Raw genomic sequence first — 25000 nt, 5'->3', positions numbered from 1 at the left:
TTCAGGGAAGAGTAAAATAATGTGGCAGGTCAAATCAAGAACTTTATTAACATGGCCTTTGTGTTTCAATAAAATAAAATTGAATTTGATTTAGATAGCGCCAAAACAAACAAATTGTCTCAAGGCGTGTGAAAGATACCCCTCATACAAAAATGACTAAAAATAGAGAAAGAGATGTTCTTCCCCCCTCCCTCCCCTCTGCTGAGTCCATTGAGGTAAGCCTGAGGAAGGAAAGGCATAATTCCAGACTGTTCTGTCAGCTCTGGTCCACTTTAACTTTAATGGAGAGCTGAGAAGAGATGGGATGTCTAAGTCAGCCTCCCGGTGTTTGGCTCTTATTCCATCCACTAGAGAAAAGAGTGGGAGAGGGAAGAAACGCAGAAACAGGGGAAAGAGGGAATGAAGAAGAAACTTGAAAGTTTAATGTTGCTTTTTAAGTGGCAGCTGCTGACAACATTGATTTTTTTTAAGTCTTCACTGTCTGAAGGCTTTTATTTTCTCCGCCAAATAGACATAAACGTCTATTTTCTCTCCTCCTCTCGCTCCTAACCCACTCCTCTGCCCCTTTGCTCCCCTCCCGTCTACCTCCCCCAAAGGAAAATAATGGAGAATTAAGAAAAGAGAGAGAACGAGCAAATGAAAGAAAAGAGGAGGGTAAATCTGATGTTCCGCCACTGATACGAGCGCCAGCTGTAAATTGTGTGGCGGCGTCCCGGAAGATGAGAGACGCGAGATGGAGGTCAGGGGAAGACAGACGCCGCTGTCTGCCATCTGACAACGAGGGAGCGTGGCTCGCGAGACGGAGAGAAAGAGATAAAAGCAGGAGACTACTCGAGACAGCTTCCAAAGAACCAAGAAGCATCTTTGTGTCGCGCCTAGACACCCACTTGCCTAAGCCCTGAATTGTTGCCCTCCCACCCTGACTCAGACTTCTCTATGAAACCACTGTCCATGTCTACAGGTGGACTCTTCATTCATTCCTGAATGGAGAAATGAAGAAAGAGAGAAAAATAGAGCGAGAGAGTTCCTTTTTTTATAGTGGAGTGACAGGACACAGTGATGTATTGCTCTGGTCCTCAGAAGTTAATTAAATAACAGTCACTATAGTGAAGAAGAGAAGAAGAGAAAGCAGACAACTCAACACAGTGTCACTAATTTGTGAACGAAGTGGTGCTAGAATGAGGTAAAGAATCAATGTCAATCAGGCGAGGCCATCACTAAGGTCACATGACTTGGTCTGTTCACAGGGACAGCTGTGCTGACTGGACTCAATATGAATGTAGGCGAGGGAGACAGGGAGATAGAGAGAGAGAGAGAGAGAGAGAGAGAGAAAAGAGAGAGGGAGACAGGGAGAGAGGGATAAATAGAGACTTTCTCTCATTCAGAGAGAAGTGAACGCTCCCTTTTACACTGCTGAATGCACACAACTGGTGTGTAGTGATGTTCCTACTCTCCCAGTATGTTTCACTACACACATTTTCCCTGGAATCACAAGCACAGACCACATCCATTCTTACACCATGCAAAAGGGTAAATTCCCTTTGTGAGTAAGGTCTGGCCTTGCTCCAATGGGGATTGTTTCCAGTCGTTGCATCCTAATGGGTGTAGACTTCAGGTTAATTTTGAAACCACTTGACCAGCCTTTTACCAATCATCATTGACCCTCGATGGGCCTGCTATACTTCCTAATTCGACACCAACATCGCAAGCTGATGTATAAGGCTTTTCCTAAACCCTGTTGGCAATAAGGCAACAATGTATTTGCCCTCAATGAAAATTATTACGAATTCTTCTTGCTCTGGCTTCAAATATTCAATGTCTGATAGCGTTGCTACCACTGTTTGGATCGCTTCATTTAGCACTAGCACTGCCACCATTGTGTGATTAAAAGCTAATATTCACCCAGGTGAAATCTACAGCATCCCACCTTTCCAGGCTTTAGTATGAAGAACCCTAAGAATGCTTCAGGGTTATACCCAGCAACCTTCATGTTAGCCAGCTGAGAGCAGTCGAGGAGTCTACGCTTCTGTGATCACTCTGATGCAGAGGGCATACTATAAGGCAAGTGCAGTGATCATGGACCCGTTTTTGCTTATACTACAGATTTATGAATGTAGGTTAGCTCCTGAACATCTGGAGAGTTGTTCCTCGGTAGGATGAGTCAGCAAATCTTGTCCACATGACATCACCCAGCACAAGTGAGTGTACCGCATGGCCCACAGGACTGGCCTTGATGAAGCAATCACAGTCGGGCACTCCACCAATGTCACCCAGCAAACATCTTGGCAAAATGAGGACAACGCTCCCTTTTACACTTCTGAATGCCACTTCAGTGACTGTAAACAGAAAAGCTCCTCTACAGAAGAAAACTTTTAATTTACATTAGCAGAGAAGTTGGGTGAAGCCATGACACAGTGGGCCCTAATTTAATAGATGCTCAATGCGGGTTCTAATGCACAACAAAGAAGGGCATTGTGTAAAACTTTTTTGTTTACAAGGGCACATTGGTTTGGTCATTTCATTACATGAGCAAAGAGTTGAATGCCTTCGTGGGCGGACCTCGATCCTGTGTCTGATCAAAAAAGTGGGCGTTTCATGTAAATTGTTTTCATGAAGGAGGAGCACTCCCATTTCCTGGTTTTCAATCAGTGTGTTTACATGATGGTATAATTCGAATCTTTGCTTAGTCGGACTATGCTTTCTTTCGAGGGTAGGTGCTATTATCCCAATATACATGGCAGTGAATAAATCGAATCATTGGCCGAAAGCATGTCATATCCGATACGATAGGTAGCGCTGTTTTTATTACAACTAGTGGTGATACAGCCCTTTCCGCTTGACCTCTTCACCACTACCAATAACAACAACAGTTGATTGAGCATGAATCGTGTCTGTTCATCGGTCCAGAAATGCGTGTTGCCTCTTGGGTTGTTTGTTTGTTTGTTTGTTTGTTTCTGCCAGGCCGATGTGTTTATAAGTTACATTATTCAAAGGTGAAAGATAAAAGGCGAGAGAAACGCACGCACATTCACACACGCGCGCAAATAATGGGTTACAGCCTAAACGCATTGCCCTTCTGCCAGTTGCATCAAATTGTTTTAGTACTTCTTCGCTGTCGATTTCCAAATCTGTGTGAATATTCATGAGAGCAAGTCCAGTCAGTCTTTTCGTAGATAGATACAAACCTTCAGGACGCAATGGATGTTTGGCTAGAAATTTGCCGAACTTTCCAGGGCTTGATAAAGTTCACTGCATAACTCATTTAGCTGTTTCCAGCTCTGTATCTGCATCGTCAACGCTGGGCATTAGTTGTCTGTACTCCGATTTTATAGTTTCCCCATTTTAATAAATATGCGTTCATGATATATTTTTCTTCTTCTCGCGTAGCAGAAGGTACGCACAGTGCGTACGGCTGCATGCGCCACTGGAACTCTGTGCAATTAATACAATACATAATAGGCTAATTGATACAATATCTCCTCGTTTGAGTGTGGTTGTTTGAGTGCAATGGGAGTGTATGATCGATGTTGTCTATAAAGGTATTTAGGGAAAGGTATTTACGGGAAAATATCTCGATCCACCTGTCACGTCTCTGTCTTTAGAGGGCAGCGCCAAATAACTGAACACAACTAAACTCACGCGTGCCTCGCGGCCACAATACCAAATTTCATCATATTTGATAGAATGAAGGACATATTAGTTGTGAATAGTATCACCGAGTTTGATAGGTATTGGTCAGGTAATAGCCGAGTGACAGCTGATTTGCTTTCTGATTTGACAGTACTAATTCGTGGTTTTTTTCAGCGCATAAAGCCCGTGCCATTGTGACAGTGTGTTGTGTTTTAGTGTTTAATAAAAAGCCATAACAAATATACCACGCTTCCGTGATTTGTTACAATATAATGGTCTTGCTTCTATAATGTATAAACACGTAGGTTACAGGGTGGGTGTGGCAGAGAGAGAGAGGGAGAGCGATGATGCACACGGATATATCAGATTTAGCGACCGGAGCAAAGTTATGTTGCTGTAACGTTGAACTCTTTGCAATCAATAAATACAGTACTTAATAGGCTAATTGATACAATATCTCCTCGTTTGAGTGTGGTTGTTTGAGTGCAATGGGAGTGTATGATCGTTATTGTCTATAAAGCAGTGTTTCTCAAACTTTTTCAGACCAAGGACCACTTAGCCAATAAAAAAAAATTCGTGGACCATTTAACTAAATATCCCCGGAACAACATGCCTCCTACCCAAGACCTGGCGCCAGACAATTGTTAGCGCACACATGATTTTCGCGGGTGGGCTCTCCTTTTGTACGTACCAGTAGGCTAGTTATAGATATGACAATGCGCAAGGCAAAGCATCTGGAACCCTGCTCCATGCGTGACTTGGTTATGTTACAAACTATAGTTCGCTCACAGCCTCATACTCCCATCACACACTCAGACAGACATCACAAAACACAACGATGCGCATACTGACCGCAGTATTTCACTACCAACAGTAGGCTCGCCCACTGGCATTAATACAGCCATCCTAGTAGTCAACTTTTCATAATTAAGAGCTGTCATTATCCAACGTCACACAACACAGAATATAGCCTAGTTATCATCTTGCTGTCTCAGCGGGAGAAAAACACAGTGTTTTGAATGCAACTCCGCGGCGAGATAATTCCCAAATGAGGCTGAACCACTTTCTCCTTGTCTATGTTAGAGGCTTTCTCATTTAATTTTCTTTTCATAGTTCCTGTCTTAAGCCACCAATCCATGACCTTGTTAATAGATTAGGCAACTCTTTATTAGATTAGGCTACTACTGGCTGTGTTCTCTTCGTTCTGAGTTGTATGTTAGAAATGTCGCAATAATTTACTTGTGGCCGTCGCGGACCACACTTCATCATATTTGATAGAATGAAGAACAAATTAGTTGTGAATACTATCACCGAGTTTGAAAGGTATTTGGTCAGGTAACAGCCCTTTGACAGCTGATTTGCTTTCTGATTTGACAGTACTGCTGTGTGTTTTAAGCAAATCAAATGTGGACTGTTTACAAGCGGGCACCTGCTATCGTTGATTATACAGTAAATACGTTGTGAAATGAAACAAAAACACATCACAGTTAAAGATGTATTAGTATTGATTGATTCACATCGATATGAATGGATGACATGACTAACAAGTGGTGGGAAATTAATATGAAAGTATTTGTTCGGTGAATTAGCGCGTTCTGTCCAAACAGTCGCAGTCAACGTTTTTGTCAACACTGGCACCACATAAGTATCGTAATTTGAACGTCCTTATACGTTTTTAAGGAGGGGTTGTAAAGGTACTCATATCTTCGGACCTCTTCTGTTATGTTTGTTCATAGTCAACAAGAATAAGCTTGTGAGACAGTCTGCAGGATATTCATAAAGTATGTTAGTATGTACAGTTGAGACAACGTATCGTCTCTTTCGTCTTCCGGGTCACGACCTGGCAGGGAGGGAGGGAGGAGGGCGGCGGGATCTCAAGCATGCGCAAAGACGCAAAGTCCAGTTCCTTATCCAATTCAACGTTACATGCCGCAATAGTCGAACTATCAACTGGATCGGATCGAGTTATCCAGGGGTGTTAGTCCGACTATGTGCGGTCCGACTACGATCCGACTAAGGTGCTTACATGAAACGGATAATGCGATTTCAGTCCGACTAAGGCAGTTATTCGAATCCATGTAACCACGGTCAGTGTCTTACTAGCACTTCTAATCAAATCTCTACACAGATTGACAACATAACATTGACAACTCAGTTGGCCCACTAACTCAAAGGAATGTGTTAGCAAATGGCTACATAGACTATGCTGTTAGACACAATTAGCCTCTGAGCTGCACAGACATTGAATGAAATAATCCAGTATCTTGTAGCCTCTTGTATTTCTATAAAATGTAATTTCAAATTTAGAATTCAACATAAGTATAAGAGGTAGATGATACATTTCCTTCCCTGTCATTCACTGTTCACCATCAAACACCTCCTTGAACTTGAAAGCAAAAAGGGATTTATATTAATAATTAGACTCCAAAGCAACTCAAGAATTCACTCTCTTCTGAATATCGTGCTGAGCTGTTTCCTGAAAAGAGGTAAATTATCGCGTCACTCCATTTGAAGTATTGTCGTTGTGGGATCAATACCTTTTTCTTGTTTTACTTTTGTATATTTGCTGGAACAGTCTGCCATTAATCTGTGGGTATTTTGTTATTCTTGAGAGAAAATACGTTTCTTATGTAAACACCATTTACGCTTATTCTGCCCTTCACTTACATGCTTTTAAGCTACTGACTTCCGAGGGCTGCTGTAAGTCAAGTGTCACTACAAGGCGAAACACCATATTGCATTTGAAGTCGGCAGTAGGCCTAGTTTATTATACATATAATAACAAATAACATGTTTGAGTATGAAATGTTGGTTTCCAACTACTGAAATACATTTCATGAGTTTAACTGCAGGAAAACACGGCAATATCAATTAAAGATGAAAAAAAACTTGCTAAGTGCAAAGAAGGTGGCAGCGAGTATTCTGACTTCGTTTGGATATACTGGAGCTTACTGACTTGCAGTGCATACAGCATTTTCGACTTGACCATGAAGCCATAATCCACTACACGCCTGGATGAATAACTTTCAAGCCACAATAATCATCCCAATTCTCTGCCGGTCCTCATCAAAATAACAAGTGTTCTGTCAGTCCTTGCAACTGGTTAGTTTCAGAGGGTGATGCACATATATTAAGTCCTTTTCAGTCATCTGTGGGAAGGTGTTAGAGTACTTGAGTGTTTAATAATAAGCTATGCGACATGATCTCAAGATGGGATATTAAAATGTGCATTCTGATGTAGACTACCTTATCCTCAATGGTGAGTGTATAAATCATGAATCTCAACACCTCAAACACATCTTTATACATTGGCATCGCGAAGTTGTAATTTGGTTAATTAACTTATTTGTTAAGTTGATGTGATAGATAGAAATAAATGTTTTCATTTGAGGTTACTGGTAATACAATTCTCCCCTTGATTTCATTACCAAAATCAAGTCTGGTTTATGTTTTCTACAGATTTTAATGACATTCACAAGGTTAATGCGAAAGTCCATGTTCCACATTTTCCCAACAGCCAAAATAAATGAGGTTGTGACTCAGTTTACTTAATTTTTTTATATATCACAGCTTTTTCATGAGCCTGTGGCCATGATCCGAGTGCTTAGGGGAGAATATGCGTAACTGAAATGTGCTTATCTGGCCCATAGAGCGCATCTTCCTCCACACAGAAAACAGGTCTAGGCAACGCATCAATACTTCACTCACCTATCCACTGTATTCTACATAAATAAATTCCCATCTGTAGTATTTGGCTTGCTTTCACGCATGTTTATTAGGCCCGTATATGTCAAATCATGTGAAGGCCACGGTAATGATTACGCTTCAAATGTGTTGTTATCAATTCAACGACAACTAATCATTTCACAATTTTAATTTAACAGTTTAAATATTTGCATAATATACACTGAAAGTGTCAAGTGTGCTTGTCATCACAGCAGATATCAGAATTCTTCTTTCTATGATTTGCTCAGAAGAAACAAATTCAACAACACACTTAGAAATCAATATGCCCTTTTACCTGTCCTATAAAAGGCTTTGCTTGATTCTAGCTGTCCTGTGTGTGCATAGCAATAAATAGCAATCATACTTGGCTTCTCCCTCTCGATTTGAGCAATATCATGATGTTGCAGCACCTAAGGTAGAGCACACAGCCTTTCAAATGAGGGCCCGGTATGTTGAATGTTCTATATAACATTCTCATGCTGCACTTCTCCACCAGAGGCTTGTGTGGAGTTCATAACCTGAAAAACATCTCAGAGGATCTTCTCATCCCGAAACATGACCCTAAAATGAAGACCGTGAGTGTTAAATTGTCAAACGGTGCTTTCTCAGGGATTGCATCTGATCCCTCTCATCTCATTCAAAGGCAACATCTTGCAACTCATAAATGTTTCATGGCTGGCTGATATTAATGGATGAATAAAAAAGGATGGGCAAAAAACACCACATGTGTGCGAAATACGTGCAGTTCCATAGCCTTTATTGAGACCTTTTTTTACAACGCTAAAAACGACACTAAAGATTAAATAGCGCTTTTGCATATTCAGCCACATTTAGATCGGCAAATGCCCCATTGTCATGAATTGTAATTTAAATCACCACTTATATAATAAAAAAAAACAATTCCAGCCTTTTTTTCTTGCCGACTCTCCTGACTTCCCCTCTTCCCTCATTAGCCACAGAGTACACGTACAGTGTACCATAACATATTAAACCCGGTGATCTCAGCCAGAAAAGCCTGTTTACTGTCCACATATCTTACACGCCACTTACAAATCTTACACACCACCTACAGCAGTTACACCCAGTTGTCTACTCAATGCTCTCAGATGAAGTGTGTCCACTGAGCACAGAACAAAACCATGACCCCTATTTGCCAGTTTGAGATCCTGTTGTAGTTGACATCCTGTAACTGTGTTGGCAGTGACTTCATAATCACGGCTGCATTTCTCAGGCCAGCACATATTTTCGGATATGTATATGCATAAGCCCTTCTGTAAGGCTGCCACGGTCAAAGCGTTTGACATGAAAAGCTGCCAATTCAAAATCACCCCAGTGTCCAATATAATTAAATTACATACAGACACAGAGACTGGTTAGTCAAGGATATCACGGCTATTATATCAGTAAGCTTTTTCCTCTGGTGTAGTATTACCCGACGTCCTGTGAATGATGGTAAATGATATTGGATTTACAAATGCAATATCTCTGGCAGAAAAGACACATTCCCTTGGTTGAGTGGCCCCACTTGAGCGATCATGGTGATGGATATATGCCATTTATCTCCATCAGCCCTCAAGAGCCATGGAGAGCTAGATCTAGGTGTGAGGGAAACCAGTATGGCCCAGGCAGGTCCAGAGTCTTCTCCCATTTGCACATGAGATCATAACAATCCCATGGTTTTAGCCCCATGTTTTCCCCCCAAAATCATAAAGCTAAGTCAGTTCTCCCACTGCATGTAGCCTGCTCCCACTCTACAGTTCCTCTTTATGCCTTGTTGCTGCAAATGGCTATTATGACTCACTGGAAAAGGGTACAGAAATAAACATTACATACATCTATAAATGTATCCGCAGATATAGAAACAAATCATTTTGTATAAAATATAATGAGCCTTTTGAACTGAAGGTTTTTTTACTTTTTTTTTTGTCAACTGTCAAATCATGGCATGATGCCGACTGGCATTGATCAGGCAGATATTTGAAGGACTGATACTTCAGATGCTTGAATTACACTGTGTGAAGTTATAGCCTCTCCAGGCTAGGTGTATTTCAGAATGAGTGCATGATCTCCCAGACTCACATCTCCTTCTGTAGACTCTAGGGTGAGGTCCTTTCGACAGGAAGCCTTGAACTCGCCGACCCCCGCGCTCACTTCCACCCCTTTGGGCGCCTCCAGGGTCAGAGTCCTTGTCGGGGACTCCAGCCTGCACAAGACCAGCACACGACACAAGACATGGGAGTCAGAGACAGTTGGCCAAATCAGTGCACTGAACAAAGCAGTAGTAAAACTCACAGCATAAACACAGGCCCATTGGAGTCAGCAGAATGAGAAAAGTGCAGTGTGCAAAAGAATGTAATCCTTTCATTATCCCACTTCATTGGTCAGAGCAGGCAATAACTGGATAAAGAACTGCATCACAGCTTCGTCAAAACTACACAGTTGATAAAGTAAGTGGGCCAGCTCAATGGAACTAGTGCATAATTACATGAAAAGCCACACAAGAGTCCCAGTCTGCATGAACTTAATCCTCAAGGGCCCGTGCCACACCCGGGTCAGGGGCAGAGTGCAGCATGTGTACCCCTGAGAGGAGGCAAAAGGGGCTCAGTACCCCTGAGTTCATGTCAGTGGGTCTTCAGCCTTACTTTAATGCGCTGGGAGGAGTCGGCTGAAGTACCACTGGAAAACTGGGCTTCTGCTTTGCCTCTTTAGCAAAGAGCAATAGAGGGTGGAGCCTGGGGGTTATGTGCTGCAGATTGTGCTGATACTGACTGTTTCTAATACATTTCAGTGTCAGCACAGCTGTACTGTACAGTTTGTGTGAGCATGCGCTCATTAAATCTGACACTTTGTCTAGCAAGTATGCACATTTTTCCTCCTCTTAAACACACATACGCACACGCACACGCACACGCACACGCACACGCACACGCACACGCACACACACACACAGTCTTTTACATAGCGTCCCTGTGGATCAAGTGGTCATCTGCTTCAGTGATGCATTCGTGGTGCTGGTAGAAAAGACCCCTGTGTAATTAATGACCTGACAGAAATAAATACATTGTCGTAACGATCCTTAGGTTTTTTTCCTTTCTTGTTAATTCATTTCTTTTATCCCCCAGCCTCCCACATTTCGTTGCCATTCTGGACCCTTCCTCAACACATACCACATCACATAACAATAGCACCATTGGCCGTTTAAAGAGAGGAATTCAATCAACGCATTGATTTTCTGTTGCTGTGCACACTCAAGCATTTGTGTGGCAAAAAAAAAGAGAAAAACGTGGAAAGTGGGATTAAATCTTAAATTTCCATTCTGGCAGAGTAATATTTTATATGAAAGATAACGGAGTTGGAGGTAGCCTCTTATCAGAAGTCTTCTTTATTCCTCCCCAGCGCCCCTCATACTCGCTCAGCCAGGAGGAAGATCCGCCCTGACCTTCACTGCCACCTAGACACATTTTATGCACAGCAATATTTGTTTAACCTGACAAGATAAGCTGGGAATAATAAATCAACCCCAAACTTAATATCTTAATTTGTCAAGATAATTTTTCCTCTCTCCAGTCCATTTGACCAAAGCTGGGAGGAAAACAAAATGAAATGAGATGTGCCTATGTCATATTCAGTGCAGGCAAGTGGTGTGTGAATGTGTGTGTGTGTGTGTGTGTGTGTGTGTGTTTTTTTGTGTGCATGTCTGTGTTTGTGTGTGTATGTGTGTGTGTGTGTGTGTGTGTGCGTGTGTGTGTGTCAGTAAAAGACCAGGAAAGTGTTGCTCTATATAGAAAAAAAAGACCATACACATTTCCTTTTCCTCCACAGTTCTAACACACAAACACACTCTCATTTAGTTTCTTGGGGGGTTAATATGTTTTCCCTATGAAACTGAACACAATTCACACGTTTTTGATCACACTTCAAAAGTCTGTTCATGCTGTGCTAACTCAAGCTGGGCCTGAGCTGTAAACTGAGCTATTAGCAGACAGATTGCAGGAAATATCCACAGATACACACACACACACACAACACACACACAAACACACACACACACACACAGGTGTGGATAGAAAACAGAGAAGACAAAACAGATTCAGGAGACTACAAAACTGCAACTATGAAAATACTTCCTTACTAACATGTCTGTTTAAAAGCAATGGACAAAAAAAATCTTTTGATTCTCACAAAGGGAACCTATTAGATTGTTCTTCCAGCCCCGTGGGGAACTTTTTGGTATTTTGATTAAAAATCTCTGCGAGTTTTTGTCCTAGAAACATAAAACTAACACCCACAGCAACCTTGAACCCTTTTCTTTTAAAATATGTAAAGTTTGAAACTAAAATATAAATAATCACTTTGTAAGGACAATATTACGAATCCCTTGCAAATTTCAGCCTCTGAGTGAGGTTTCGACCCTCCCATTAGCAAATGACAACTATTCATATGATAAGGAGATGGTAATTCAGTGATCACTATTGGGTCGTGATGTGTCAAGTAAACCTGTAGGAACAAAGACATTCCAGGCCCATTACGTCATGGCCATAGTTCTTGACCGAGGTGTCCCAGAATGTTCACACCTTTCTCATCAATATGCATAGTGGTCTAAGTGAAGAATAGTGTCATATTCTAAATTACTTAAAATTAGTATTGAAACCACACACACTTTCTGAATGATAAACTCACCTATGTGGAGCAAACACCTATGTTTACAGGGCTCAGAGTAAAATAGAAAACTTCCAAAATATTAACAATGTGTTTTTGTACAAAGTCTGAGCACCTCTAAAACTAGATTTAATTTTAGTGTCTTTAGATTTCATTTTAATAAAAAACGTTTTTTACTACATTCCTTTTACTCTCATTTTATTATTGCTGAGGTGTTCTAGAATATAATCATAAATGCCACTTTTGCCTCATGGTTTTTAGTTAGGTGAAATATACAAAAATATCAGGCATGGCAGACTACCTAACATAGTCAAAAAAGAGCCTTGGGGTTGGAAGTGTTAACATGATCAAATATGGTCCATTCTTTTATTATGACACTAACGGGATTCAATTTAACTGGTGTGGAAACGGGAGCTCACACTGTCAGTTGATCCAGTGATAAGCATAATGTCTCCAATACATTTACACTGATATTATTTAGTGGATGCTTTCTTATTGAATCTTACTCAAAATATTGCTTTTGATCAGTATTTGTGCTGCTGTGGAACTCTGACATCTCTCCCATCTATAGTGAACACAAAGCCCTCAGGAAGGCCAACGATCCTATGACACAGCCACATGAACTTCACTCGGTGGCAGTGACAGACAGTGGCATTTTCAAGGCCTATTCACAACATCAGATTTTACAGGAGGGAAGTACGGGGGGAGGGGGTGACCCTTCTGTGAAGTTCCAGAAGGGCACGTTTCTTAAAATGCTCCATGAATTTCGGGAGATAATGTCGGGCAGAGATGGTTTTGAAATAAAACTCAAAAGCTACTTTAAAAAGTTGTAAAACTCATCTTTTAGTAGTTCTTAAAGTCAAGGAGGGGCTGAGAGGAGCATGGGAATGGGAGGTGAGGGAGGGACGAGAGCAGTCGGAGAGGCTTCGGGTGGATGGTTATGAGAGCAAATGTTGTACTTGGGCAACTCCCTGCGCTTAAATCTCACCAGCAGCCGGGTGTAAAATGGTGTGTGTAGCGGAGGGGGAAATTGTCAGTGTTAAAGTGGTTTGTCTTCTGTGAGAAAGGGTTTGAAACACTATTGTAGCTCCATCCCAGCGGCCCACTGTGAATCTAGCCCAGTGGCATGGCCGTGATGCTCCCTGACAAGGGAGCGTGTGTGTTTGTGTGTGTGTGTGTGTGTGTGTGTGTGTGTGTGTGTGTGCGTGTGCGTGTGTGTGTGTGCGTGCAGTATTATTTGTTAATATAGAGCGTGTTGTACTCTATGTGTATGTATAGATGGGAGTGTCCATATCTGAGTGCTGGTGTGCATACTGTTTCGGTGTGTGTGTGATGTTGGGAGGTCTGAGGTTGAGAGGTGAAAGGTAGCTTGCTAATGGCAGCACAAACTTGGGAGGGGAACTGTGAAGCAATTTCTCGCACCAACACATCTATGACTAAGAAATGGATCAATAGTGAGAGACTGGAGACTGTCGCCTGCCAATGGAGGAGAGAGTGCTGTAATGATCGAGCGCAGGGCAAAAGATCGCAAGAGATGGGAGTACAACAGTACTAAGAGAGAGAGAGAGAGAGACACAAACACACACATGGAGAGAGAGAGAGTAAGAAAGAATGGAAAAGGCACACAGAATGACACAGAAACCAGATACAGACATACATAAGCCCTAAAGCAAACAGAAGGGGAAAAAAATTAAGAATGACAGAAAGAAAACAGAGGAACAAGACAAAATAAAACAGCAGAGAACTAAAGTGACTTAAAAGTGGTTTTAAGGTGTGATAAGCACGGCATGAGATGTCAATGTGAAACAGCTGTACTGGTCAGTCTCACCTCCGCAGGAGGGTGTTTGTACGGGTGCTGCATGCTGTGTGGGTGTGTCTCGTGCTGGTGTGAAAATGCCACTTTGATCTTAGGGTGGAAGAGCAGCAGGGCCTCTGATTTCCTATGATGCTTTATGTGTCCTCACATAACCTGAGTCTACTGTAGACTGAGCAGCCAGGAACTTTCAGCAAGAAATTGGAGAGTGAAAGAGACAGAGGGAGAGGGAGGGAGAGAGGGAGAGAGAGGGAGAGAGAGAGAGAGAGAGCGAGAGAGAGAGAGAGAGAGAGAGAATGTGCCGATGATAGGTGTGTGTAATGGTTATCCTTCACTGACTTTGAAACTGCATGGTGACATTACAACAAGCGAGTCACTCAGTGAAAGCCAATGGTTGGATTAGGGCTACAAATGCCATATGTTCTAATAAGAAACTTCTGCTTCTTAAATTGGCACCCACGCCCATCTGAGACTGGCACTTCATGACTCCTGCCCCTTAAAGGTCACCAGTGCCCATTGATGTCAGCGCCACTGAGTAAATGAGGTTGAAATCCAGCCGCCAGAGCCAAGGGTACCCAGCTTAGTACGATTTTTCTACCCTACACCCATGAACTGAAATGTCACCTGCCACAGTGAAACCGAAGGAATGGACTATAACTCTGACATGACATTTGGGGAGACACAAATGACGGGCCTGGAAGAGGATATTGAGGATTAAAAAAAATGAGGATTTGAAGTCTCGGATTCTCACGGGAGTAGAGGGAAATGTGGGAGCATTAGGGGATTCCGAAGATCACAGAAACGGATGGTGTGGTTGAAAGGACAGGCGATGAATAAGAAATGGTCAGTTTGAGCAATAGTTGACAGCTGATGGCAAATCCTCCTGTCCACCACTTTAAGACAAACTACACCTAAATGTATAATTTCAATAAAAAAAAGTCCCCCAAATTTACACACTCCTTCTTAATGTTATCAGCTGGTGGCAAACTTTCGCCCCCTAAACGTCCCAAAACCCATTGAGGCTGTGAATCAACCACGTTTCTTGGTACCACTTTACAATAAGGCTCCCCTTATACAGGTTTATAAATGGTTTATAATTAGGTTATTAATAAGGTTGTAAACACTTTATAGATCATTAATAAACTATTATAAACAAGTTATAACACAGTTTTCATACATCGATGCAGGCTCACTATTTGGCAAGATCCCCATCTTACTATACCGACCCACTGTCCATCCCTTAACTGGCTATACTAGCCCCTTGCACAGACTTGTACTCTTTATTCTGCACTCTCTCTCTTTGCACTATCCACACAAGCACAAGAACACTTTCCTACTGGGCACCTACACCATCACCATCACTCCCTACCATTCTTGTATCTATTACCACCCCACTCCTTTTGAACGTTTTCCCCCTATGTGTATGTGATTTGTGTATGTTGTGTCTGCGTGTTGCACAAGTTGTATAAGCTACTGGATGTCCTAAAATTGAATTAATTAATAAAGTATCCATCCATCCAAGATCAAGTTACTGCTTACTACTCATTAATCTTACTAATGAGTTACTAACGTTTAGAACTGGCAAAAGGGAGCCTTATTGTAAAGTGTCAAACACATCACCATTTATTAATGAGTTACTAACATTTATAACTGGCAAAAGGAGCCTTATTGTAAAGTGTGAAACACATCACCCTTTATTAACGAGTTACTACCATTTATAACTGATAAAAGGGAGCCTTATTGTAAAGTGTGAAATACATCACCATTTATTAATGAGTTACTACTGTGTAATTGGACATAAATACATTAACAACATGAGTTCATTATATTAAAAAAACACACACATTCAGTGGGAATCTGCATTGTTCCGAATGTATTTCCGTTTGTGACCACTAGAGGTAGCTACCTGTCTGGAGAGTGTGCTGCTAGCTGGTACAGGAGCTAATATCCTTACAGCTACCGACTTGATGATCTGATGATCTGATGATCTATCTTACAAAAGCAACAATAGCGATGGACCACGCTTTCCTCCGTGCTAGCAGGAGAATATCTAACGTGACTAGCAGTATTTCTACATTTGAAAATAACTATTACAGTAACTGCCAATACAAACACAAACACCTCCTTCCACTGCCCTGACGTTAATGGTAGCCTAAATCAAGATATTTACAACACGCATACCTGAGGAGTGGAGATAAAAAGTGCTTTTTAAAAGTGTTTATTAATACAGTGTTAAAAGTCTATAAAGTGTTTACAACCTAATTAATAACCTAATTATAAACCATTTATAAACCTTTATAAGGGGAGCCTTATTGTAAAGTGGTACCAGTTTCTTTTTGTCTTCATGCCTCTATCTTTCATTTCCCCCCTCTCATAGCCTGTGTTTTTAACCTGTTGGATGCTCAGTGTAGCGTGGAACCCTTCGACAGGAGAACACAGAGTCCTGTGGAGAGGACTGTAAATGCTGGCGTGAGACAGTGAAACATGTGGACTCCCCGTAAAGCCTTTTAAATTAAAACTGTTATACAAGAGAGCTGGACAGAGAGAGAGAGAGAGAGAAAGAGAGAGAGGAAAGGAAATCAATGGTCAAGATCTCTCCAGCCCTCAGTCATGCTCAGCCAGCTTACTAGACTCCTCTAAGGTTTGCTGGGGATAAGAATGTAATTTCCATGCTTTTTGATTCAGAGGCAGCTGTTGAGGCTAGTCATTCATGTCCCTCTGTTTTTTTGTTTTGCTTTTGTTCTCTTCATTGTTTTGTTAGATGTGACAGAAAATGTAAACATTCCATATGTTGTTAATTGGGTGGTCAAAGTTAACCCAAAAATGCTAATTTCAAAGAAAAAAACAAACAAACTAAATTTGGGATTAACCAAGCCATGAGCAACCAAAAGGGGCCACCAGATTGCCCATATGCCACTGAAATCTCAGAGTCCCGTCTAGCCTCCTCAATCTCTCAGCAAACTGAGGTGTGCAATTAAATCAGACTAAGCCTCCTCTGATTCCTCAGCTCAGCTTTGGTCCCTCACTACCCCGCTCTCCACCTGCTCCCGCACCAGCCCCTTGTCTTCTCCCTGGAGATCAGGCCAGGGGGACGTAATTATCAGGAGGAGGAGGAGGTGAAGGAGGAGGTCTGTTTTCAGCGGGTGTGTCGATCGCAGTCCAGTGTATTCATTGCACTGCTCAGACTGCCAGTATGGCAGTGTTTGAAGTTGGCACACCCTCATGTCCAAGATAAACACAAATACATGCAGGCACACAGACACACGCACACACACAAACACACACACACACACACATGCAGGTGTAAACAGAACACATGGAAGACAAAACAGGTGTAGTTTGGCTTTTGTGGAGAGTGAGAGACCGGCACTATAAAAATACAGACACTAACACATCTGTTTAAAAGCAGAGACATACACACAGATGCACATACATATGGAAACACACACATACCATCTCTCTCACACACACACACACACACACACACACACATACACACACACACACATCTAACTTGCCATCAGACTAATTTGATTTGAGGGGTTAGTCATGCACTCAAACAAGTTATGCAAACGTGTGCACACAGATGCACAAGCACATGGGTACTGATGTGCATCAGCATATGGAACTGTATTTATGTATTTTGCCTTGGGATTATGAGAACAAGGCCAAATGAATGATGATCACAGTACAGTAAGATGCTTAATGTAGTGTGTTTAAACGAAGGTCCTTAGTCAACTCATCTGGGTAATTCTTTTTGTATGCAGAAGAGATGCAAACACTGGCCATAGTACAATGGATTACAACGTCATTACCATCTTCTACTTTACCGTCTCTAAATGGTGAATGCAGTTTCAATAAATATTGTATAGATAAGCATCACATACTAGTGCTGATTGTGTAAGGAAATATATGAAAGCGTAGCCTAGCTATGATACAGACTGCTGGGAAAGATTCACAAAATGAGTATGTCCTCAGAAACAATGTGACAAAGACGTAGTCAGCCAAAACCTGTTTAAAACTTAGATTTCTGACCTCCAACCTGTTAAAACTGGGAACAGATCCTAAGGTCAAATGCCTTCGGCCAAACACACTGATCCACATATCTCTCTGGCTAACCTTTTCCTCAACTGACAGCATTATTCCCTCAACCCCATTTTCCCTTCTGCTCCCTGATTTTTATTTTAATTTGCAATTGGGTCAATATCCATAATTTCTACTTCCTCTCATCCTTCTCTCTCTTTCCACCCCCCCCCCCCCCCCCCTCTCTCCCCCCTCTCTCTCTTTCTCTCATTCCCTCTTTACCACCCTTCTTATTCTCCTGATTACGGTCTCCTCGACATGACTAATTTGACTAATCAACGATGAATAAAAAATGAAGTGAAAGCAGAAAATATCCTCGTTGTGCAATGTCCCATTAAGTGGGCCAGGCAGGCGGATGAATAAAGATGGGCTCGGGTCCCCCACTGAAGGGCGGGAGGAAGATCTGCAGGAGGGGGCATCTCTTCCCATCGAGCCACATTTCCGTTTTATTATATAATCACCCTTACCTGATTATAATGCAACACAGCGAAGCCTTCTCTATCATATGAGAATATAACTGTGTGGGTGTAAGTGTAATTCAAGTGTAATTTCTAAGTAAGAGCTCTATTAAAGTGTTGTTTATACAAACAACACGAGAGGGCTTTTGACCAACCTCAGTTTCTGATTTCTTTCAGGAATAATCTTACTCTTTTCATCTTGTTGGAGTTGACCCTTCGCTGTGTTGGCTAGGACTCATCAGCTGAGGTGGATTTTGCTGGGAGTATCGACAGCACTGCGGCCTCTTCTGAAGGCTCCAAAGGGCTGGGACTTTTCCTCAAGGTTGGACTAGACAGAACCCTGCGTCAGCCTCAGCGCGGCGCTCAGATCAATCCCCACTCCATTTACCCCCGGCCAAATGGACTGATTGCTCATGAAACGGCACGCCCCGTACTCCTCCTTTTTAAGCCTTCCAGACGTTTCTCTTTCTCTCTCTCTCTAGATATCCAGGGATGAATCGGTGCCTTGTACGTGGCTGTAATCAAGTAGGTGGTGCATAGGTAACTGAATAGAGGACACACACACAAAACAAAGCTAGCACTCAAAGAGGGGGAGGGGGGGGGGGGCACCAAAAACCCAACTGGGGCTTCGACTGGGGAAATTCATTATCTAACAGACTTCAAATGCGTGCGTGCCTAATAGACACAATGCAGTGCAATTGGTGTTTTTCACCTTTGAGTGTGAGCTTCTGTTTTGTCTGTCCACTTTCTCTCTTTACCCACTTTATCCCTCTCACTCACACACACACACACACACACACACACACACACACACACACACACACACACACACACACACACACACACACACACACACACACACACACACACACACACACACACACACTCTCTCTTTCTTGATCTTTTCGAACTCTAAAGACAGTAGGCTATTAAAGTGGCTAGGCTGGACTCGTGGTTAGGAACGATGGAGGGAGATTCGTAGAGGGAAGACAGCCACAACAAAGCAATTACACTTGTATTAGCAGCCCTGACTGGGGCTATAGTCTCTGGCTAATAATGTCACTTGCTGAGCTCACCTTGACAAAATACCAATGGATGGATGGATGGATGAAGAAAGAGCGACTGACTGACAGAAAGAGAAAGAAGGGCGAAAGTGTGACTCCCAACTCTTCCCAATCAGAGGCAATATTTCATTGTCTAAAAGCCAGTTCATAAATAATAAAGGCCCTGCCTGAGGCAAGTTCAAACCTTGGCTCACCAGGGGAGCATGAGGCAGAGCAAAATAAATGAAACGTTAAAAAGGGGTGGGGTGGGGGTGGGGAGGGGCGGGGGATGCGCACCCAACGAGAAAATGAGTGGTAGAACACTGCAAAGCCTGCTGTCTCCTGAAAATCCAATATTCCTTTACAGAATATCCTCGCCCAAAAAAGTCATCCGTTTGTCCTAAGAGTACCATCCTGCAGCTGAAATAACCATGGCAACAAGTTCACATTTAAGTTCTTCTGAGTAGCCTAAAACTATTAAATAACCATTTCACAGTGGAAAAGGCACCTAATGTCCTTCCAGTGAGGTAATCTTACATTCTAATAAATATATAAATACAAATCATAAACCACTGAGAAGTATTCAATTCAATTCACTCCACTTAATTTCCTTTCCCATTATTTATGAGGGGGGCTGAAATATGAAGGCTACCTAAGTAGATGGCAGCGCCGTAATTTATCGGCAAATGAATTTCTGAAGGATGACGGAAAAAGGAAGCAAGACTAGCTCTCGAGGTCTTGAAATTTAAGAGTGACGGATGAAGGCTGATGTTGAGGGCCTTAGTGACTGCTGAGTAAAAAAAAAACAAAGTTTTTTAAGAAGGTGAGCTTCAAAAATCAACGAAAAAAGAAATGCCAAATAAATCGACAAAGAAACTACCGGAATATACTTGTTTCATTCTCTCTGCTGCACCCATCCCTTTTCCTCCACAGCCACTTTAATTTGTGTTGCAACAGATTTAACTCTCTCACTGTAAAACTCCAGCATACGTCATTAGTCCTTAATAGACTCTGTCAAGCCATTACATGTTCCATTTACTTTAACTGCATAATTTGGTACTTATGGAGTGAGGGAAAGTAGAAGAGAAAAAGAGAGAGAGAGAGAGAGAGAGAGAGAAAGAGAGGGGCAGTGGGAGGTATAAGATGATGGACAAAAGCAGATGGGGTAGGCAGAACCTACTTTTCCCCCAAAAAAATTATAAATAAACCTAGAACAAGCTGAGCAAAGCAGTTGGTGTTTTTACTGTGATGTCCAAGTCCAGTGTGTGAAGTTCAAATCAATTGCCTGTTTAATATAAGACTAGTGAAGGTTCTACGGTATAGTGACAATGAAGTGAAAATAACTCATTCATACGCATCATTCTTCCTACTGACCAATTAACAAATGGAAGAGTGAAGTGGAATATGTGAAGGCTGTAAAATGGTGAATTAACCCACACTAAGGGTCTATGCGAACAGAGCAGTGGAGGATGCAAAATACATAGAGAGAGATGGGGAGGGGTAATTAGAGAGAGTACGAGTGGTGTGTGAGAGAGAGAGGGGCAGTATGCAGATGAAGTATGCAGTGTGTTAATTATAACAAATGACTTGTAGCCATACACTGCAATCATCGTATAATGGTGGTTGCACTGCCTGATTCAAACTAGGGAACAGTGAAACAGATTATGTTTGTACATAACATTAAATTAAGAACCAGGTTGGGCCAATAATATTAATTCATTAGACAACTGCTCACACAGCGGCACCATCTGGGATCCTATGGTGATTGAAGATGGGAGATTGTCTGTTGTGATGTGAAATGTCTGCATTAAGATCTTCAGGAAGGTTATTTTGAGCCATCCATGCCATCATAATCAACTGCCAACTAAGCCTTCCCTTAACAGTGATGGTGAACAATGAAAAAATGACTGCAATGCATCAGTAAAACCCATTTCACTTGAACACTTAAATGATTAAAAGCAATGGTGTTTCATGTTAATTAAAGGCCTCTCTGCTAATTGCAATCCCAGAGGATGCAAGAGTTTCAACATGTATAAATGAAGGTATCATATCCATGCAAATTACCTAACTAAAGTGTCTTGGGGAAATGAAAGGTAGAAGTCAAAGTGATAAAATAATAGAATGTGTTAAGTCATGAATTACATTGTACGTGTAACTACATTAGACAATTGATTCAAAACAGAGCAAAGTGGTCAGAAACAGGGAGCCCGAGACACTGCAAGAGTGTGGAAGGAGTGTTTGACCTTTAGATGCAGTGTATGGAGGTGGTCATCACAGGGGACGCCAGGGCATGGACACAAAGGCGGCTGCCTGCATATTTAAGGCAGGGACCATTTGTCCTTTAGTTCTCTATGAATATTTTCATGGAGCAGCCATAAACCGCAGAGGCAAATCCTAGAGATAAATATCGACCCTGGAGGATACAGAGCCTCTGTAAGATGCACTGATTGTAAAGACTGAATGCCTGATTGAATCTCACCATCTCCCTGCTGTTTTTCGGCCTCTCCCTGCCTTGTCTGCAGACTGGCATTAATCTGCTACAATTTTGTTCTTCCATCTTTTTTACCCTCCTTCCATTTGTCTTCCTCATCCTCCAGCTTTCTTTCTCTTTCCCCTTTCCTCTCTCTCTCTCTCTCTCTCTCTCTCTCTCTCTCTCAGGACCTCCCTAAAACACATATTTCGCACCTTGATCTCTCATATTCCCTAAACCCTCGCCTAGGTAAACAGTACTCCTCTCCCTACTGTCAGTGAGTGCTTATCTCCTGAACAGATGGCTGTGGTTTCAAATGCTGAGTGCCATCTCATGTTTATGCTCAGCTCTCTAAGCCAAGTCACTCCCTCTCTCTGTGCAGATGTACCCAGACATGTGGAGACGTGGGCAAGTCTTACTTGAGGTCCTGGAAAGGCTCTGCTCGGACGTGGGACGTCTCCACCGAGTGCTCGAACACCACTCCCTCGTTGCCTGGGGGGGTGGGGGGGTGGGGGGTTGGGGTGGCAGAGAGGACATCTCCATTAGCGAGCTTAATGAATCTCCAACGCAGCATAATTAATAAAAATAGCCATCATAATCATCACCAGCCAAACAGGCTGCTGCTGTACTGTTTCCATGGTTACCTGCAAAAAAGCATATCATTGAAAGGAAAAAAACAAACAACAGCTTTAATAAAAGCATTGGTGTGATATCACTGGACTACCCAGTCACATTCTGGCACCTCTGCATTTTGATATCGTTAATGACTAAAGGCATGCTCTATAACTGACAAGGCAAACATATTCTTCTTCAACTTTTTGGCCTTGCTTATTGATAGCTGCTAATGAAACCTTTGAATATTAAAAAGTCCCAGTGAAAAAGCCCTGGCTCAAAGGCAGAGAGAATTACAGACAAGATTAAAAAAAAAAAATACCCCCAGCTAACCATCCAAGGACAATTCTCTCAACACCTTGTTCATTAAAGGCACTTTAATGACATCTCAATGTCTGGCCAAAGAATAGGTAAGCCAGGGTAATGATGTGGGAAACGTGTGAGAGAGAGGGCAGTCTCCTGGGGCCAGATGGGCAAGTACAGTACAAAGACTCAGACCACTAATGACAGGCAGAGGAGAGCAAGAGACTGGGTGAAGGACTGAGTGAGAGTAAATGAAAGAAAGGGGGATGTGTGAGAGAGAGAGCGGGGCAGAAACAGAGATGAAGATGAGGGACAAAAGTAAACAGGAAAGAGAGAGAGCGGGGGAGCAGAGAGGAAAAGAGGGATAGACAGCTCCACAGTGATGCTCATTTATTCTGGCCGAGCCACAATTAGCTTCTCTTCACTGATCTCCATCTTCACTGCCACTCCTTCTCTTCCTCCCTGTTTTCCATTCTACCATTCTCTCTCTCTCTCTCTCTCTCTCCCTCTCTCTCTCTCTCTTTCACACACACACACACACACACGCAGACATACACACACACACACACGCACACACACACACACACACACACACACACACACACACACACACACACACACCATCTCTCTGAACCTGGTTGATGAATGACAGAATCCATCACTTCCATTCCCCTATTTACCATTTCATCCCCTCTTTCACTCTAGCCCCGTTCGGTCTCTTTCTGAGGAGCTGTAATGGGCAGCTATGTCCAATTACAGGGCAGGCATGAAAGGCACCCAACCCATCCTCTGACCCCCAGCGTTTCCACTTGACCTCGCCTGACGTTCGTTAAATGAGTGCAACAACGTGAAAGAGAGACAGATAGGGAAAAACGAGAGCAAGAGATAGACAAACAAACCATGGGTACTTCATTTTATGACTGTATTCTTCACTCTCTCTATGTCTCTCTCTCTCTCTCTCTCTCTCTGTTTGTGTGTGTGTGTGTGTGTGTGTTTTGAGTTGAGTGTTTGGAACTGGACTGCCAGGATATGATGAGTGTCAAATGACTAAGGGCAAGAGTGTGGCCCACGCTGTGACAGTCATTCATGCTGTCCGCTAACTCTGTGTGTGTCAGACCTAGACTGTCAACTAAACTCAAACTATGTAGAAACTGTGTTGACTCTCCATTAATGCTGATATTAGGGTCTGTGTGGTGTGTGTGTGTGCGTGTGTGTGTGTGTGTGTGTGTGTGTGTGTGTGTGTGTGTGTGTGTGTGCGTGCATGGGCGTATTACCTGTCACTTTGAGTTTCTCAGTGCCAATGCTGATCTCCTGTTCATCTGCGGAGAAAAGTACTCTCTCTCCATCACTGCTGCGTACCTCAAACCTCTGGCATTGTGCTTCCACCATCTCAGAGCCTACAGAACACAGAGGCGGAAGGGGTCAGAACACATGAGAAAGTCATGAACTCATTTCAGTTCACACAGTGTACGTGTGTCTATGTGTAAGAAAAAATGTCTTCAGAATCACAACGTAGCTTGGTCCTTTCGGTAATCCCCTTTAAAGACACTCAGAACACACAAACTAACCATAAATCTGTCTCTTGTTCACTCAGATTAACCCCAAAAGAAAGGACACGGACAACCTCCGTGCTGCCCACCCATGTAAACAGAGGGGTAAAAATAGCTTGCAGAGGAGCAACACAGCTCCACGACTCTGAGTCTAATGCGAGGCGATTGCCAGGGTGTGGTGAGAGCACGCAAGGCCGCCGCACCAATCTGCAGCACAATGAGATTGAGGTCAAACACGCTGCCGCAGACTTGCAACCCTTCTGTTTGTCTCCCAACTTTAGGCTGACCTTCTGTCCGAATGAGGATGGGGGGGGTCAGGGGTCAACGTGGATGGTGAGGCGCTTGACTCTTGACTCTTGACTCTTGACTGAAGGACAATTATTTACCGAGCACCAGGCTTGCTGCATGCATAGTGTATGCTCAGGCTCAGCACTTTGAAATAAGGGCTGGAGTTGGTAATTGACTGCATTTGAAAGTCAATGGGAGGATTAGGTAGTTAAAAGGTGAAGCGATTTGAATAAGAGCCGATGGATGTGTCTGTGAAAGGAGGTAATCTATTGGTTTAAACGGGCTGGAATTATGCATCGTTTAATAAAGACATGATAGGGAGGGCCCTTTCTGGAAAAGATAAAACAACACACGAGCCCCACTGT

General features: G+C 42.6%; 1 protein-coding gene across 3 annotated transcripts in view; it reads right to left on the bottom strand.

Moving 5' to 3' along the window:
• The window catches only part of LOC105907014 (zeta-sarcoglycan), a 209646-nt gene that overhangs the window by 8348 nt on the left and 176298 nt on the right, over positions 1 to 25000 (bottom strand). For all 3 annotated transcript variants that reach the window (XM_031559259.2, XM_031559260.2, XM_042703067.1), the window contains 3 exons: positions 24072 to 24194; positions 22302 to 22374; positions 9436 to 9559 (listed from right to left, as the gene is read on the bottom strand). In XM_031559259.2, the coding sequence (XP_031415119.1) occupies positions 9436 to 9559; positions 22302 to 22374; positions 24072 to 24194 (320 nt within the window). The remainder of the gene's footprint in view (positions 1 to 9435; positions 9560 to 22301; positions 22375 to 24071; positions 24195 to 25000) is intronic.

Source organism: Clupea harengus, chromosome 22, assembly GCF_900700415.2.
Source record: "Clupea harengus chromosome 22, Ch_v2.0.2, whole genome shotgun sequence".
Lineage (NCBI taxonomy): Eukaryota > Metazoa > Chordata > Actinopteri > Clupeiformes > Clupeidae > Clupea > Clupea harengus.
The sequence above is the reverse complement of the archived record's forward strand: the minus strand, read 5'-3'. Positions and strand labels throughout refer to the sequence as shown.